General features: G+C 35.9%; 1 protein-coding gene across 3 annotated transcripts in view; it reads left to right on the forward strand.

Annotated features, from left to right (window-relative positions):
- The window catches only part of SRBD1 (S1 RNA binding domain 1), a 131,761-nt gene extending 112,281 nt beyond the window's left edge, over nucleotides 1-19,480 (forward strand). For 2 of the 3 annotated variants that reach the window (XM_032184794.1, XM_032184796.1), the window contains 3 exons: nucleotides 2,130-2,300; nucleotides 15,092-15,276; nucleotides 17,833-19,480. In XM_032184794.1, coding sequence (XP_032040685.1) covers nucleotides 2,130-2,300; nucleotides 15,092-15,276; nucleotides 17,833-18,122 — 646 coding nt within the window. In that variant the 3' untranslated portion in view covers nucleotides 18,123-19,480. The remainder of the gene's footprint in view (nucleotides 1-2,129; nucleotides 2,301-15,091; nucleotides 15,277-17,832) is intronic. The other variant, XM_032184795.1, reaches the window with a different exon arrangement.
- Nucleotides 19,481-20,044: the final 564 nt, after the last annotated feature.

A 20,044-nucleotide genomic window follows, 5' to 3' on the forward strand; every position in this document is an offset into this window, starting at 1 on the left:
TTAATGAATAATCAATGATTATTTAAAATATTGATGTTGCTAGAGAAAGTTATGCTGCAGTTCTGCCTACATTCCATGTAGAGGTAGAGCCTAAAACGTAAGAGCTAGTTTGGAGTCCTCCAATGCGTTCTGCTTGGTTCTGTGAAAGTAGAAAGCATTTGTGATTTCAGAAACAAAACCAAACAAACAAAAACAGATGAGTGAAAGGAACCTTTTTGAAGAGGAGTCATTTGACACCTTTAGTATCATGAGCATTTTTTAATTTTTTTTTAAACTTGAGGGAAATTTTAAAAGAAGCGTAACGGTTGTGCACCCACACGCTGGTCTTCTTTCCTATCTTTTGTTGCATCATTGTTGTTCATGTACAGTCCTTCTGCCATTGCGGGCAATCTGTCCATGGATTTTGGAACCTTTGTTATCCAGACAGTTGAAGAAGAAAAGCCCAACCCAAATGCTAGTTGTACGTAACTAACTCGAAGTCAATATTGTATTCTATTTTAAGGAAATCTGTATATAGATACTTTCACAAAACCAGAATAGAATAGTTCAGCTGGGAGGGACCTTCAGAGATCATCAGGTCCAACTGCCTGAGTACTCCAAGGCTGACCAAAAGTTAAAGCATGTTATTAAGGGCATTAACCAAATGCCTCTTGAACACTGGCAGGTGTGGGGCCTCAATCACCTCACTAGTTTTTCTAGTGAGTTCTAGTTTTTGACCTGTTCTAGTGTGTTTGAGCCTGTTCTAGTTTTTGACCCCCTTTATGGTTAAGAAATTTTTCCTCATGTCCAGTCTGAACCTGCCCTGGCCCAGCTTTGTGCTGTTCCCACATGTCTTGTCATCAGAGCAACCGGCACCTCCCTCCCTGCTTCTCCGGCTCAGGAAGTTCTAGAGAGCAATGAGGTCTCCTCTTGGTAATCTTTTCACCAGACTGGATAGCCCAAGTGTCCTCTGCCTCCCCTCATAGGACATGTCTTCCAGCCTTTTTACCAGCTTTGTTGACGCTTTCCAGTATCTTAACATCCTTCCTACATTTTGGTGCCCAGAACTGCACACAGTATTCAGAGTGAGGCCACACCAATACTAAATATAACAGGAGAATCACCTCTTTTGACCAGCTGGCTATACTGTGGTTAAAGCACCCCAAAATACCAATATTTGCCCTCTTGGATGCCAGGGCACAATGTTGGCTCCTGTTGAGCCTCCTGTTGACCAGCACCCTCGGGTCCCCTTCTGCAGATCTGCTTTCCAGCCACTTGTCTCCTAGTCTGTGCTTGTGATGGGCGTTACTCCAGTCCAGGTGCAGAACATAGCATATACCTTTCTGGTAATATTTTTTAAGTACTGAAATACTGGTAAGTTTGACCTTTAGATTTTTACTGTTCCAAGCAAATCTCAGTTTGAATTCTTTTGATTTGAAATTTTTCATATTTAGACCTGGCCCATGTTTGAGCGGACTTTCTCAGAAATTTAAGTTTACAAAGTGAAGTAATATGGTCTGAGGACACGTGCTGCTTAAACATTAAAACTTACTTCATTCTGCAATTTGCTTACCTAAAGACAATATGAATAAAAAATCTTGTTATTTTTTTTCCAAATTGCATTCCTCTCTTTTAAATGATTAAGTCTAAATGCTGAAAGTTAATTATGAAAGTATCCTCACATCAAGTAGGTAAACAGAATTGTCCCCATTTGACGGACGGAAGATACCATCCAGATTGCAAACGTAACAGTAGATTGTGTAGTGAGGCATTTCACACTGTCAGCACTTTCACTTTCATTTTCAGGAAGTGCTTTGCTTTAACACTATAAATCATGTAGTTTGCTTTATTTGTTACTTCCTTTGTAATCTTGGCATCCCAAAAGAATTTTGTTGAAGCACAGAATCTAATATTTACTTCTATTTTAAATGAATTTATGCATACATCTGTATGATAGATTTTCATGCTATAATTATGTTGTTAAGATTCACCCACTATTACCATTTAGTTTAGATTTTTTGTTTGCTTGTTTTTTACTTTTCATTGAGATTGAACATGGTATAAAAGTTTGAATTTGTTTTTAATGTGTGGGCACTGTGCTTGGATGTTGTTCATTTAGAATGACATGTCCATCTTTTGATTTCTGGCAGTAGTAAGAAAACTCAAATTGGAAGTCAAGCACTTTTGACTAAAGCAGGTGCACAAGCCACCAGTGAAAAACAAGGTAAAAAGAAGAGCAAACCGACATCAAGTTCCTCACAGCAGCCCAATCCTTTGGATCAAACTTGTATCCATCCAGAGTCTTACAACATTGCAATGAGGTAAGTGGTGGGAAAGTTTTTGAATTGTCAATTTAAAAAAATGAAAGTACTGATTTTTATGATAACAGCCTCCTCAGCCTTTTGAGGCAGGAACTTTTACATTTAATTGATGTTTTCTCCTCTTTCTCAAGAAAGTGGCATGCTTCACTGGTGAAAGATTTCAGATTGATGAATTTTGCCTCTTATGTGCATGCAAGTTTTTAGATTTTAATGTTTTCCTTTGCTTTTTAGTTTTCACGTTTATCGATATGAGAGTTGGTATTTTTCTAAACTTTGCCAAACTTTTGTCCCCCAATTCTGACTTTGTATCACTGTTTGCCCCCTATTTGGGGACAATTTTCTCAATTTGCTTCTGTTTGGCAACACTTTTTATGCCACACGTTACACTATTTGGACTTTTGGTTCACAAAGTGTGGAGACAAATCATCTGTTCCAGCAGTGACTGAAATCTTGATTTTTGTCTTCAGCCTTGCCCCCATATGTTAAGTAAAGGATTTCTGAGGCATTCTTCTCTAACGTAACTTTTTTTGGGTAGGAATATTTCCCCTTTTTGTGCATGTATTTATATTTCCCCAGCAAAACTATTGACTTTGTATAGTTCCCTTCGGCAAATGCTTCTACAACTGGGTGTGACCATTTCGGTGTTAAATTTTACATGGATATTGGAAAATGCTGTCTGGTGTCTTTGAATGCCCAGGTAGCGAGGTACTCTATTGAATTTGGTGAAACTGAAAACACTTCAGTTTTTGAGGCCAGCAGCAAAGCAGCACATGCGTGAAGTTTGTTAGTAAGAAGTGTAATTTCAGAGAAATTATGTAGATTGATTTAAAACACTGTAATAGAGTGTATTAGCTCATGGTAATTTCTGTGCAAATTAACAGAAAATGTCTAATTGACCTTGTGATTATTGATTGTGCTTTATATGCTATTTCGTCCAAGACCTTAATTAAAAGGAATTTAATTTGTTCTTACAAATAATCACATTGATACGCTGTGCAGATTTTCAGTCAGTGGTAGTTTAATAACTCTGCATCATTTAAAACAGCTTTTATTTTGTTGCTTGTGTTTGGCATGTGCCAAACAAACTTCCTGCTCAGTGGATTTTGGCCAGCAAGATTTGTTATGCATGTGTGTTTGCGCACACAAGTGCGTGGACATATTTGAGCATATCTCATTATTACGAGGCTTTAAAATTAAATTCTGATGTTGCAAGATCTAATTAAGATGTCTATGTTAAGTTCTCAATTATATGAACTATGGTAGTTTTAGTATATGACCTTTGGCTAAAAGAAGAGAATGCTTTTTATGTAAGTCACAAAAAAAGTAATTAGGAACCCATGTTTGCTTCTCTTTAGAGAGGTTCTGCAGCTGGTGAATGCTAGTGCAAGATGTGATCTTTTCTATCATCAGCCCTGGTTGAAATTAGGCTCGGCCTGTCCTCTTGAGAAAACATTATTTCCTACCATAAACCAGGACATATTTATTTTTGTAAGTGATTGGCGGTGAACAGGTTCATTTTTTACAGCATGCTGGAGATAATTTTGTCAGAAGTTAGATGCTTTAGGGTTCTCGTCATCTCAGAATATTATTCCTGGAGAAACATAGTTGTGCTTCCTGTTTATAACAAAACAATCCTTCAGCCTCAAAGAAAGATGCTGAATTTCTGAATTCATGAAGCTTGTATTTCTTATGTAAAAAAAACTTATAGACCTTGCATTTTTAGGACATCTTCCCTGTTCTGTTAGCTCTTCAGTGGAGATGATTGCATATAGAACTTGCAGTGTGTAGGTGCACATTGTTTCCTTCTTCTGGGCACAGGCTATATTTTTGTTTCCATCTTCTCTATGCCACGTTTCCTCCTTCCTTGGGCCATGTACTAAGGCCAGTGTGAAATTGCCCACTAGTGTCCCTACTCTTTGTGCAGCGTATAAAGCAGAGACTTCGGTTTCTCCTTTTCTTCAGCCTTTCCACTTTTTTCTTAGGCATCACCCATTTCATACTAGTTCTTTGCTCATGCATAGCTGAAAAAAAAACAAAAACAAAATTAACAAAATCAGCCAAGATCCTGATATCAGTGATTCTACATTTAAGTGACACAAAGGATCAGAAAGCTTGGTCAGCCCTACTGTAGATTTTTCAGAGTTACTGTAAATAAATAAAGAAGCATTAATGTTAATTTTCCATATTGAACTTCATTCAATTTAAATATCAAGTAATCAGGATTTGGTTTGTAGCCCGTTTGGCTTTCCAGCTGTAGTACAATAGTACTTGTACAATCAGTACAAGTGTTAATAGTGTTACCAGCTTCACTTAAAGGTTAATTGACATGGAAAGACTGCTTCAGGGAGCAGAGAAGTTTAGCCAGTCAGTGGCAGAATACTATAGTATTTTAGGATTTTTTGAGGATCTGGATAGGCTGCACCGATGGGCTGAGGTCAACTGCATGAAGTTCAACAAGGCCAAGTGCCGGGTCCTCCACCTGGGGTGCAATAACCCCAAGCAGAGCTACAGGCTGGGAGATGAGTGGTTGGAGAGCTGCCAGGCAGAGAAGGACCTGGGAGTGTGTCGTGGTTTAACCCGGCCGGCAGCTAAACACCACGCAGCCGTTCGCTCACCCTCCCCCCTCCCTCTCTGGGACGGGGGAGAGAAATGGAAAGTGAAGCCCGTGAGTTGAGATAAAGACAGTTTAATAAGACAGGAAAATAATAATAACAAAATAATAATAATGATACAATGGTGATAATAGGAAAGTAATAATAATATGTACAAACAAGTGATGCACAATGCAATTGCTCACCACCTGCTGACCGATGCCCAGCCTAACCCCGAGCAGTTCGGCCCCCTCCCCCCGGCTAGCCACCCCTATATATTGTTTAGCATGACGTCAGATGGTATGGAATACCCCTTTGGCTAGTTTGGGTCACCTGTCCTGGGTCTGTCCCCTCCCAGCTCTTACTGCACCCCCAGCCTGCCCGTTGGCAGGGCAGAGCAAAAGGCTGAGATGTCCTTGGCTTGGTATAAGCACTGCTCTGCAACAATTAAAACATCGGGGTGTTATCAGCACTCTTCTCATCCTAAGCCAAAACACAGCATTCCACCAGCTACTAGGAAGAGAATTAATTCTGTTCTAACTGAAACCAGGACACTTTTATGTATACAACTATATATAACAGCCAGTTGATAATCTCTTTTCTGATGGACTTGCTCAAAATATTCTTATTGTATTACTGAGTTAACGGCCTTCTTGAGATTTTGTTTTTGTTTCTCTCAAATGCATGCCCAAGAAATATTGTATTTTCCCAAAAAAGGCCGGTACCTTCATAAATCTGAGGGACGTTTAGATGTAGAGCTTAGGGATATGGTTTAGTGGGGACTGTTAGCGTTAGGTCAGAGGTTGGACTCGATGATCTTGAGGTCTCTTCCAACCTAGAAATTATGTGATGTGATGTGATTTTATCTGCATATAATGTCATCACAAAGGTTGATCAGAAAATAAAGAATTGTGAGCGCAGGTTACTTTATATGTCAAGTAGTGAGTAGTAGTATTGTTGCACAGGGTAGTTAGTTATTCACATACAACTGAAAATCTGAAGACAATTTTAGTAGGTAGAATGTAATTATATGACTTTGAATTTTGCTGGGAATCCAGCATTAGCACCATTTATTTTTTTAAAGCTAAAAAAAAACTTTAATGTGCACAAGTTTTACAACTCAACCAAAAGACAGTTGTTGGAGAGAGACTTCTACATGACTCAAGAGAGGAGGCTGCCACCTCTTGCACTGCCAACGCTGCTTAGAGATACCTTGGAGTTTCTTAAAATGTGCTCACAGTCAAACTCTTTGGGCTTTGGGAGTTTCAAAGACATCAGAGGAGTATGACGTGGCTACAGACCAATGCTATGTTTCATGTCATTTCTTTGCCTAATGCAATTACTTGAAAGTAAGTTTCCAGCTGTGCCATTCATTGTCTGTTTCCCACCAAGCACTTTCCCTTCCCAGACTGATTTATTCAGGTGAAATATTTAAATCAAAGTGCATGTTGTAGGTATTGTGGCATAAAGTTTATTTATGCAAAAGAACGTCAGTTGTTATTAAAATAAATAAACATTATCAGCTTTTTATATTTCGGGAATGCTTTAAATAATAAGCATAGCATCTGTCCCTGTAACAGAATCGGTCTTTTCTGTTTCCTTTGGACTTTCTCTGTTATCTTACTTCTATTTATCTATCTTCTATTTATCTATCTTACAGTTAAGAAAAAGAAAGTCTCAAGGTGCTTTTTATTAAGGTACTCTATGTTCAACAGTATTTTTCTTGCAATTGAAAGATGTTTTCCTTGAAAGTTCATTAAATATGAAGGTGATAACTTGGAGTAGTTTGATACTACAAAATGGTGCAGAGAAGGTGGCAGGGGAAATAGTCCTAATGTTTTTTCCTTCCTAAGAGCTGTTTGAAGAAGAAGAAGTAAAAAGAAAAAAAACAACAACAAAAGAAAAAAAAACAACAAACAGATGTTCAGTAAACTGACAAAACCCAATAATATGAAAATATAATATGTTATATAAAAGTATAATATGAAAAATCGGCACTTGTGACATAAGGTCTAAATATAAATCAGATATATTCCCATCAAGCAACTAATGGTTTAATTTAGTAATGATTATATATTTTAAATGACTTTTTTTTTATTAAAAAAAAAAAAAAAGCTTATAAGCCTTACTAAAATCAACCAGCTTCTGAAGGACTTTTTAAGATGTTAGTACTAAACTAGCTCTGCTATGGTTTAAAACCTTTGATATTTTTTATAATTTATTTTTTTTATAACTTAAATTTCATGTGCATGAGAACCATTGGAACTGTTAGAAGTGGGTTAGAATCAGAACTTAATACATATATTTTTAAACAAAATACATTTTAAGTTAGCTCTGTGTCTTTGCTGCTTTCAAAGTATCACTTTCTTCTTTCTCAGTTTACACAACTTTGTCAGTCACTGTGTCACGCTCACAGATAGATCTGTGCTGACACAAGGCAGAAATGTTACAATGAATAAGATGAACAGATTTGATTCAAGGCATCAAAATACAGCATTGCATATCTCTTACCACAGAAATCAAAATGGATGGAATAGATGTTGCATAAAAGCTTCCTCATGCCATGTCTACCACATCTTGCCATGAGAAAAGGCTTTCATGAAAATTTTATTGGATTAAAAGTTTTCATGGGAAATTACATTTATTTTTAAACAACATGAGCCAGTAATTTTTATCCATTGCTTCTATCCAAATTACCCAAAGGCAGTAGTCCACATTACGGATTTATGACACACAAAATTATCAGTTTTAAAAACAGTGTTTTTGAGGGATAGAAGTTCACCAAAATTTCAAACCACTGATTTTCTTTTTTCTGAAGTATTTTGTATCTTGAAAGGCCAAGCCATTAAAAAAAAAATGGTTAAAAGAATTGCTCCCAAGTGGTAACTTTGGTTGCCAAGCTTTAGGCTGGAGTCAATTTTTATGGCTGAATTAGAAACCCCTGAAAAATAGTTTTTTTTTAGAATGGAAACACTGATGTAATCTTTACTACAGTGGCACAAATGGTGCTGGTATGATTGATTTATGGCACTTAGACATCTTAACTTAAAATCTGTACAATTTCTGTAAAATAATTGGAAAACATCCTACTGTTGATTTAACACACTGCAGATGACCAAAACATTTTTTGTTATGGTTTCCACACTGTCAAAGTTTGGCTTTGTCATGTGCAGTGATCAAGCTTACAAACACCTTTAACTATTATGAATCATAATTTCCTAAATGTTAAAGAAAAAAAAAGTCTCTTAAAGTACTTTGTAGGCAACATATTTTCCTGCAAAGCAAAGCTGTGTTTTAAGTTTCTGAGAAGTCTATATGTGAAAACCATTTTATAGTGGCAGAATCTTCTACATACGATTAATACAACATGTAGAGCATATCCAGTTTCTTGGTACATATTGTAAAGGAACTGTTAAGAAAACCAAGGAAACATTTAGGAAGTCCCAAGAAGTTACAACCAGGTTATGCTTATAAACCAAAATGCTGGGGGAAAAAAAAAACAATGTTATTCCTTTGTTGTGTCAGTCTGCTGGGTGCAGTTGGTTTCATATGACTGAATCTTAACATTTACTGATTTTATTTAAATCTCATAAAATGCTCTTTGCTTAAGATTGGCAATCCGAATGTGTATTTGCAGCTCACATATCGAAGCATCTGGCGCACAGGTTGTACTTCAGTCAAGTTTGACTTAGAAATATTTTACCACTACATGTATTTGTAACGGATCTAAAGTTGTGATTTAGCGTAACGCAGGAGGGAGTCTTCCCTGGCTAATCACCATTTTAGAACCTTGCCAGGTAGGAGAGGTTACTGCTTGCTGCAGGTGGTTCTGCCGTAAGAGCAGTTTTTGACAGGACGTTGTCTCACCCTTAGTTGTGTATTGATACTTCTTGACGAAAAGGTCTTCAAAATCCCAAGAATATTCAGCAAAGCATTGTTCATGTGCTTATTCATCACCAAAATAAAACATTTGTAGTTAAATGCTTTGCTGAAATGAGCATCATAGTGATAATGCTTTGTATTTCATTGCACTGTATTGTATCATTCATTGTATTCGCATTGTATTGATTAATTTTCAAACATTTCTTGTGCTTCTGCTGCTCTAGTATGCAGGTGGATTCAGCACCTGCTTTGTTGAAAACTTGACCAAGTAGCTGCACTTGCTAGCTCTGAAAGCAAGCACTGACAGGGAAATGCAAAAGGAAAACTATTGCTAAGGAGAATCCAACAAAAAGAAAGCTCTTCCTTTTTTTCCCACTTTATGCAATGGCACACTTGGCCTTTGACAGCATTTTCAGCTCACTGGCTTGCTTCAGCCCAGGTCCCATTTCATCAGTGAGCAACTGAGGCAATTCCTAAGGAGAACAGATATTGAGGATGGAATAGGTTAGTTACTTGATACGGTGCATGAGGAATGGAAACAAACTTTCATTTTCCATTTAGTAATGCACTAAATGTGAATAATTTTACAGAGGATGGGAGTTTTTGCTTTGATAGGATGCCTTTCCTTAATTTCACTTCAAAATCATCAAGCATCTTTTGTCCATTTCAATTAGACTGTACTTGGTGCACATGGTGTATATAATAAAGCTTTCTAATGTACAAAATAAGGTGTTTGTTTTTTTTTTTTTTTAGTAAAGTCTTTAGTTCCTTTTAAGAAAACCTGAAAAACGTTAAGCTCAGTAAATTATTGAATCCTTATAACTATTTCCAATAGGAAACAGCTAACCCTAATTCAGAACACTTGTAGATTTAAGGCCATTAAGCCCAATAAATTATAGTTCATATTTATCGCTTTGGAACTCTGGCTCATTTGCAGGTCTGACTATTAACTTAGTAGGTGGATTTTTAGAAGACATATTTTTTTTTAGTTATAAATAAAAGCAGAAAAGACTTTTATTGCTAATTGACATTATATGATGTAAAATAAACAGGTAATAAGAATGATTAGAAGAACTAGGAAATGACAAAGAGTTGTCCTTCAGTTATGCTATAAATCCTGATGCATAAATACTAGACTAGAATTGTCCTCAAGTTATGCTGTAAATACATAAATCAAACAGTATTTTTTCCTTTGTTATTTTTTTTTGTAATTAAAGTAACTGTCTACTGTTTGGATTTTAAAAATAATTAAGAAGAAAAAAATAAAGCTTTCTAATGGAATAGTCTCATTTAACAAGTACTGATTCTTTGTGGGTAACTGATGGTGTTTCACTGTTTTGTATCTCAGGTTACACTTCACTTATGTGATATATTGGTAGTTATGAATACAGCTAACAACAGCATGCCTAACAGCATGGTAGCAAAGTGGCCGTGTTGGAGTGTAATGGTATCTGAATTTCTTCGCAGTTAGAAACTACATTTCTTGATATATCCTTTCAAAATGTTGTAAACTGAATGCTTTATAGGTTTCTGCATGCACTCAGATAACTTATAATGTTAATAAATTACGCATTGGAGGAAAAACATTGGTTAAATATCCTTATCTGATTAAACCATATAAGTAGTTTTAAATAGATTTGAAACTAACTTTGTATGCAGCAGCTAATCACAAAGTAAGATATTGTTTGGTTTATAATCCAACGCAGTAGTTGAAATATTGAAGATCTGTGTGCCTAGTGGAAACAAGAACTCTCAACATCTGCATTGTACAAATAATGCTTTTGCATTTCAAAACATTACTTGAACATAAATGCCTGCATAATTTAAGTTCACTACTGTCATGAATGTACATTTTACTTAACAAAGCACATGGTAATGCAAAGTTGTTTTGTTTTCAGAGTGATTATGTTGCATTACCATTAATTCATGTGTGCACTGTGACAAGATGTAATGGCATATCATGTTGCTTTAATGTAATGAATCCAGTACTCCCAGCTCTTAAGTCGTGTTGCTGGAAATGATTACATAAAACAGAACGACTGTGACTAAAACCCTTACAAAGCTTTAGGACTCCTGCATATTGTAAGAAGCTTTTTGGGGGGTTTAAAGTAACTTCTTATTTTTTTTTTCTGAAGGCTTCCTTTGGTAACTTTTTTTTTTTTTTTTACTGTTTTCTGACTTTATTTGCATTCCACTGAAATTTGCATTATCTTTTAAGCATTGCGAGGGCTGTGCTATAATTTTGTGCAGATGTGTATGTTAAGTGAACATGATGTGCTTATTTGTTACATTTATGCTACTTTTCTTTCTTTATCTGGGTAAGATGGATGAAATTATGTATTAAATAAAAAACATCAGTGATTTAGCCATGACCATTCTCTGCAGGTCGTACAAGCCTGCAAAAAAAAAATGTGTTTTAAACTAAGGTAGTTGCAAAGGTTTCAGAGTATCATATAAATCTCAAAACTCAAACTCTAAATCTCTAAACCAGCTAAGTCTCACTCTGTTCTAAATAACTTTCCTAAGAGACTTGCAGCTTTTATCTGACTTGATGTTCCTTGAACAGAAAGTTCAACATTCACTCAGACACTCAACATTTGAGGGAAAAAGGATAGTATATCTTACAAGAATGACCTCACTTCTGAAAAAACATCTTGTCTTTCACATTTCAATTTTTGTTAGCTTTTCTTTAGGTTTTATCTTTCTGGTAGATAAACATAGCACTTGAACTACTGCAGCGTGTTATTTAGTTCACATATGTAGCCAGGAAAATCCTTGAAGGGCTTACATTTTTACACAGATCATTCATGTTCCTATGGTTATGCAGCTGGAACTGTCATTTACAGATGGAGCGAGATTTTTTTCAGAGATTGTAGCAAGATAGTTTAACATTACTAAGGTCAAAGTAAGGAAAATTAAGGGAAACCTCTATTTTACTCTGTAACCATATCACAGTCTTGGTTGTTTCTTACTATATCCTTTTTTTTTTTCTGACCTTAAATAACTCCTGAAGTTGTTGGGTTGCTTTTTTATTATTAAGAAAACATTTAACTTTGTTCATAGGAATGACATTTAAAGATAGAAATGATCAATCTAATGGTCTAGTGTTCAGCCATATATTTGTGCTTTACATTGATTTTTGGTCTGTGTTCTCAAGCTATGTTTGAGTGAAAATGATGCATTAAATGTATAACTAGATTCAACAGTATTTTTTAAAACTGTATCTATAATCCATAATAAATTGCTTTTATTTGGAAATATTTTGCTACGTAGCTCTTTTGTACCAGAACTGAAAAGAGTGAGAATTTCCGAAACAGAATTATGTTGCTTGTGTTAGAGGACTTTTTTGCGTGCATGTATATGCATGCACTTCGGGCCTTGTTCTGTTCTGCCTACATATAGCTCATGATTGTGAAATATTCTTAAATGCACATGAATAATTCAGTTGGGGGCAGTGGGACTTCCTAGGTACTTAGAACTGGGCACATATTTAAGCATCTTTTGGCTGAAGCCGAAATTTAAGTCTGAGCAGTAACCATGTTTAGTAAGTTTTTAAATAATGAGGAACCCAAAGCCACCATCCTTGCCTAAATGAGAAATTCTTTTTAATATCAGATAAATCAGATGGTGGTGGCAAGGGGGAGAAAAAATAACTTTCATGAATAGTAATCGAGGGATCAGACACCTGGGCTGTGTCTCCTGTTTCATGCTGGTTTTCTTTCCAGCAACCTGCACATAATGCAGTGCATTCTGATTGCATTATCCACCCGTTTGAAAGTTTTGTACGTAAGGTTTTTTACACATCGCTGACTGTTCCATGTGGTTGCACTTACCAACAGCGAAACCCTCCCTGTTACCGATTTACAGTGTGAATATGCTCCTGTGAAGTTCTAATGGTGAAAAAATGTTACTTAGGGGTACTCACGCTGCACATCCATTTGAAGTGAAATAAAGCCAAGTACGTGAATGTCAGCAAACCTGTTTATAGGAGCTCTGGGTAAAGCATACATTATTTAGAAGGTTGAGTCATAAGGCTGGTAGGGCTTGCCATGGTACATCTGGCACGTCACTCACAGCTCGGACAGCTGCCGCCTGTCACTAGTGCACTGGGGCGGCATTGTCCATCTATCGATGTTAGCAACCAGCAGCTCAGAGTAGCTGAGGAACGCCTCGCCTGGACCTACGCACATTTCCAGCGTTACCATTTTCATGTTCTTTTGCAGTTGATAGGTCTGATATTTTTGTATATAGGTTCTTATTGGAAAAAAAATATGTGCATAGTAGTACTTGTTAGTGTACAGAGAATAAAAATTAGTATTTAGAATTAAACAATTTTGCATCTGTTTTGATATTTACTTTGTTTCCAAAGCACCTCAGATTACTTAATAATAATAATAGTGATGTCAAAGTAGAAATCTGGTCAATTAAAATTCAGTGAGCCCTGAGAAAAGTCTCATCCACTGAACCCTTGTTTATTTGTTTCATTTTTTCCTTCATATACAACCACACGGAAGATCCGTATCCATTGAGAAAATGAGAAAATTAATGTGAAAATGGTATCTATCAGTGTTAAAAGCAAATGTATGTGTTGCAGCTACACTTAAATTGCCATGGTTGTGCTTGAATTCAGTAAGGGGTAGAAATCTTTACAGTCAGTTTTAGACTGCTGTCCTCCTTTTGGTGAAACCAATGGGTGTTTTGGAGTGAAGATTTGCCCTTATGCTCAAAGATAAGGTTTGAGATTTATTCTGATACTGCATTAATAATGTTTCTTCAGTTTATGTTTTCTTAAAAAATAAATTTAACATGCTTAATTGCATACAACATTTTCTGAGTTACCACCTGAAATGCTGTCACTTGGGTTTCTCGGTTAAATGAATAAAATTGCATGGTTTCCTGCTAAAAGAAATATTAGCCTCAGATTTTGGATAAAGCACAGCAAGTACTTCTGAAAAGGTAAAGGAGGCTATAAGTACCAGGAAGTCTTCTTTCTTATGGAGCTGGAATGTCTTCCACCACTACCAAGTGCAGGGTACGACCCTGCTGATCAACACTTCCTTTGTGCATTGTAGTCTACCCGCGTTATCATGTGTAGGATAAGAACAGGAAGGATAGATCTCTTTTAGCAATTTTGGAGGGGAACATTCACTCAGACCCCAGAGGACAGGGAAAACAATTCTATATGTCTGTTGTGGAGAACATGCCAGAAATATGTGCCTCCCTCCAACACAACACAAGGCATGACAAAGAAGGATGGAAGTGTCTTCATGGAACAGTGAGTTGCTGAGCAGGACACCATGGCAGATAACTGATATGTCTACTGAGAAAAGGACAAATTGTTTTGTAGAGTACAATGTGACTCAGCTTGTGTGAATTTCATGCATTTTAAGTCCACCAAAATAAGGAAATTTATTCAGTGGTAAATAAGCATTGTCTTAAGGTATCGCTACTGAAAATAAGGAGGAGGGTCTTATGTGTATTTTTGTCATTGGTTCTTGTGCTTCTCAGCATGTGCACCATGTTGTTGAACTAAAAAGACTGTCTTGTGATTTTTTGCCTTTTTTTTTTTTTTCAAGAGAACTTGGATTAAGACTTTTTAATGTTTAAAAAGGCTAAAAAGATGTGTTTTGATTTCACTATAAATGTCTCTTGATCTGCAATGTGTTTATATGTATACAAGAATAGGAACAATAGGTGCAAATAAGTAATGAAGATGTTTGTGATAATAAGTGATTACTTTGACTTGAGTATTTCTAAGTTGATCAGTTTCTGAAAAACGAATTGTTCTTAATCATAAATTTCATATACAAAAGTGTAAAGTTTTTATCACTAGTTTTATTTAAAAATTCTTTGTATTGATTTAATATTTAAAATGTTTATTGTTTTACTACATTGCAATTCATTTTAATTTGAATTACCACCAATAAAAATGACAGCATTATAGAACTCTCATTTATTTTTAGGGAACTTTTATGCAAAGAGGCATTTTACAGTCATAATCAGATTTAGTTTTACTGGGAGATAAATCATCAGTTGGAAATAATTTACATTTTAAAATTTTGCTTCTAGTTTTGTAGTCTATTCCAGGAGATGCAAGTATACAGACATACTCTACATTTCCATGTTTGTGTCTGATCAGTGATGAGTTGACAGGATATGTACTTGGGAAATGATTTGTTCACTGTTCTTTGTTGTTTTTTTTTTAATCAGAATTTTTTTTTCATGCATCAATACAAAAATAATTAAACATCCTACCTATAGCAAAAGTCTAGTTTTCACTGAAGAATATGACAAATCTGTTATCTTTGAATTCCTCAGGTTTTTATCTTTCATTGGAGGCAACCCAAATGACATAGGAAAATCAGATATGCAGCAAAAAGTAAATGCAGTAATTCAAAAGGAGGGACTGGAAGAGACAGCCAAAAGGCTAAATACAACAGTGCACACGCTACAGCTAATCATCGATGGTCTGACTCAGCCTGAAGGCTTTGACATCCGTACAGGTAAACCCTTGTTTTAAAAGCTGAAATCTCAGTTCAGTTGCTGTATTTACCAGTGTTAAACAGCAAGTTTTCTTTTCAGTGGTAGATTTTCATGAATGTGTAGCTCCATTTCTTTTTCTCAGACAGGGAAAAGGTTATATCATAGTCATATGTTTCTTTCCAGCTCAGTAAGTAAGGAGTGTGAATCCTGTCTTAAATCACGGCCTTTTCAGCCATAAGAAAGGGAGTTGTATGACCGTTAACAAATGAAATAGTTTCAATATGTTGACTTTCTGCTGATTAAATCTACGTTCGCTTTCCATCATGAGAGGAATGCTGTGAGACCAAGCTGAAACAGTAGTAATAAAGGTCTGTGGAGCCGTAGTGTAGTAGTGTGTAGTTCTGCTCTTTTATTGCACTAGTTCTTGGAGACAAGTGTAATTGGAGCACATAGCTCATGACCCACCTTTAGTTAAAACTTTGCAGTAGTGCTGAACAGTTGGAGGGTGGGGGTGGGTGAGATGAGGTAGGCAATGAAGTAAAACATCTGTAGATGCTGTTGTTTAATGAAACTTACAGCTGGAGTCTCTTACAATGGCATGAGATAACGGTAGACAGCAAAGGTGTAGGCTTGTAATAACAAATAATAAACTTATGCTTAAAAAAGATAAGATTTTTGTCCACCTTTTTTGGATTTTTTTAGTAGTTTCCTTGCAAATTTTATAAATATTTCCCACTAGTGATCTTGAAAATATGTATTTTATTTCTCCGTTCATTCTGGTTCTCTCACATCTAAATGATTGTAGGATAGAATATTAGCATATGGAAGTATAAAAGCAAAACAGAATCTATTATGGAAATAGAAACAGAGGAAATATTAATCCTCTGTTTCTCCAGTACATTCAGTATTACCATAGACAGGATCTGTGACTGGAGCTCTACTTATAAAAGCACAAGAATACTTAGAAGTGATTAAAGGACTAGCCTAATTTTTGTTATTGGCTGAAAACTTTGTTCTGACTATGGAATCTGAAGGCTAAAGCAGGCAATATTCACTGGTTGGAGGCAGACCTCAATGACAGTAGGCAGCCTAGTAGGCTTGGATAGCTGTAAATCACTGTCTTTGCAATCCTGCTAATCATGCCTAACAGGGATCAGGCAGACTGAATGGTTTATACTCTACCCTGATTCAAATAATTAATCTTGGTTTAAAATTCAATTCCACATTTTTTTCCAACGCTAGAGATATGTCATAAAGGAAGTTCTCCTGTGTATCCTTTTAAGTATTGCTTATTTTTTCCTAAATTATTTCAGTACAAAGGAAAATGGTAAGAATTTTGGGGAGGAAGGGAAAGGATGGAGCATTTTATCATATTCTAAAAATATTTTCCTCCTCAAGGTGTTATAAGTCACTTCTTGCGCAAAATTCTTTTTAACATTAATTTGAACTAAACCAGTAGCTGCAATGAGTCAGAGAGGGCGGACACTGTCTGTTTGCAAACAATAAAAAGGTGACCATCATTCCTCTGATTCTTGCTGTGCTCATTGCCCTGAATGGCTGTGTAGTTGCCATTTTTGTTGAAATGCTACTGCACAGTATAATGTTAAAAAGAATGAACTGTTTTGGACTTAAGCAATTAGGTACATTCTTTCAGTGGAAACTTTGAGTTCATTCAAAACCTATTGCTGCCATGGCAAGTTTCTCTATTCCATTGGCATCTTATCCACAGCCTGCTGAAGTACATTTTAGCTATACATTTGTTCAGCTTATAGTTGCCTATAAGAAATAAAATATAGGAAAATATTTGGAATCAAGATTTGGTCATGCTCTCTGTGAAAAACGTTAGTCCTACTATATCATGGAAAAGTTAAAACAGCAGTAGGAAAAGGTCGAAAGGGAAGTTGTTGAGATGGTTCAGAAGGGTTTTTTGTAGGAGCACAAAATGGTAAAAGTGGTAAGCAACTAAGGACAGTTTAATAAAATGTGTGCCCTGTGTAGAATGCAGGCTTCAGTTTATTACTTGCTTAAAATGATGCATGTGTGGCTTTTAAATTGCCACTGCAGTTGACTTCATGATGTCATGGTGCAGGTGAACAGCAAGCCGAAGAACAGTACTACATTGTTGACTTCTCTGCTTAGTATGTGATGAGACAGAGTATTCACCTTTCGGTATACAAATTTGTGATCTCGTATAGCATGTTATATATAATTGACATAACTCAAATAAGAGTTGTCTCAAGTCTTTTCTCGCTAGCTCCAAGAACATTTCAGGAATCTTTCAGTCACTAGCTAATATGCTACATGCTTCTGATCCCTGTGTAATAGTTTCATACCACTCAGTTCACTATGCTTATCCCTCCATTTATTATAGCCTTTTAAAGTGACTGATAAAATAGTAGAAATCAGTTGTTTCTCACAGATGGGTCTTTATTTTAAAATCTAGTGAAAGAGCATTTGTTGCCTTAGAGTTACTCTGAAATGACTTCATAAATAGAAATGATTAACGGGAAACAACCATTAGAAAATGATGCAATTTTTCCTCCAGTGTCTAATTTATTTTTTGTTTCTTATAACAGATTTTGATAAACCTGATTTCAAGAGAAGCATAGTCTGCTTTGAAGACTTAAGTGTTGGTACTGTGCTGACTGGAAAAGTTGAAAATGCAACACCGTTTGGAGTTTTTGTTGATATTGGTGTGGGAAAAGCAGGTTTGATTCCAGTGCGAAACATAACAGAAGCTAAACTTTCGAAAGTGAAAAAGAGAAGAAGCCTTGGGTTAGGTCCTGGAGAAAGAGTGGAAGTAAAAGTGCTTAATGTTGATATTCCTCGATTAAGGATAACATTGGATCTTATTCGTGTTTTATGAGAGGGTTTTTTTTAGGATTGAGTCTTCATTTTAAATGTTAAATAATGCTAGCAAGGTTCTAGAGATTCAGGTGTTTAATGAAATGAATGTTGAAAGTGTTGTGTTTTTTTTTATCTAACAGTTTTTCCACATTTCTTCAATCCTTTCTGTTAATAATTGCTAGAACAGTTTATTGGATTACCTCCAAGGAACCTTGTTATTTTGTCTGCAGAAAAATGAAATTCCAGTGGGCTGTTGGACAGATCTGTTATCTGTTCTGTCTGTGCAAGATTTGCTGTCTCGAAAGATACCTCTGCTGCTCCCCTTCAAAAAAAGAAAAAAATGGTTTAGTTTAGTTTATTTCTGGAAGAGAATCTGGAAGAGGGTACCTAGTTGTAGAAGAGTGATCTTTTTAAGTTAGTTGGCAATGACATCAATTCAAAAGTAGACTGAAGAAAAGACCATCTGCTAATGCTGTTGATGGTTCAGAAATATTTTGCTTAATTTGAGCAATGTTACTAGGAGGTCTGTTTTCCTCCAATTGTTCAGTTACCATATTGATTAGCACACTTGAATGTACCTTAGGGTTTAAGAAACTTGTCTCAAAGATGTCAAAAGACATTTTTGTTGTTCTATACTTGTACAAAATAAAAATATTTCTGGCCATCTTTTCTCAGTGTGCTGGTTCTAAAAATGTTTTTAACAGACCTAGTACTCTTCCTTTCTGATGCATTACGTCATTAACACTACAGTTTAAGGATGAAGTTTGTGAGGATGGTCTTATCAGAATGTCTTCTCTTAGGTTTTGTTTTTCCATTAGCTGAACCTTCTGGGGCTTTTCCAGCATAATCAATGAAAACAGAGGTTGAGACATGAAGGAAATGCTGACAGGATTAGACTTCTCTGAAAAAGGTATAATAAAATCTCTTACGTAACATAAACCTTACCTGGTTGTCAGAAACCTTCATTAGTACAGTGGTTAGATATGAGAATTCATGACGCATTAAGCCAGTCAGTCGAGCCATTTGTTCAAGCTACTCTGTCCCCTGTTCCATGTTGGTTCTAAGGCAGTCTTAAGAACTGGATTTAAGTAGTAGCAAAACCACTGAGAACTGCAAGCAGTTCTCTCATGTGGAAATGGACTTCTAAATGAGCTGTGAACATTACCAAAGCAATCTGCTTCACAGGAAGACAGATTTAAATTACTTCTTTTTCTTTACATTAAAAAAAAAAAAGTTAGTTTCTCACACTTTAGTTGATGTTTTGATTAGCAGGGTGGTGTAAGAAGCTAACTGGGTCTGTCAGTACTGTAAGTGAAGAAGGAAACTGTACTCGCTGATTCCTCTTTCACACTGAATAAAAGTCACCCCCTGCAAATACAAAAATTGTTTGTTTGTTTATTGTAATTCTTGAAGAAACAGCTGTAATCGGAAATCGTGTAGAATTTTCTTCCAGATTCCAATAGTGATCTCTTTCTGGTCCAGTAGGATCCAAGATGATGGTCTTAAAATCTTCCCAGAAAAACAGCAATAATCTCTACAATATAAAAATCTTTTAAGAACAATCAATAAAATCCTAAGATTTATAACTTCCGTGTATTTATCAGACAAGTAATTTTTTAAATTCCATATTACAATTCTATTAGTTCCTGCAAGCTGGATGTGTGCATCAGTGAAATCAGGTAAATATTTCTAGGCAGTTCAAATTCTCATAGGCATCTGTTATTTGTATCTCTGAACCCATTTTAAGCTTGCAAAGTTTCCCTCTGATCTGTAAACTGATAGTTTGTTGTGTTGACTATATCTCTTGTACTTGTTAAGGCTACAGGAAAAAAATCTCTTAGGGGTTGAGGTACGCTTTTAAAGGAAAGTAAAGGAAATTCTTGTCCATTTCCCACTTCGCAGCATCAAGTTGTGTTCCTCTTTCTGAAGATGCAAACTCTC

Source organism: Aythya fuligula, chromosome 3 (assembly GCF_009819795.1).
Source record: "Aythya fuligula isolate bAytFul2 chromosome 3, bAytFul2.pri, whole genome shotgun sequence".
NCBI lineage: Eukaryota > Metazoa > Chordata > Aves > Anseriformes > Anatidae > Aythya > Aythya fuligula.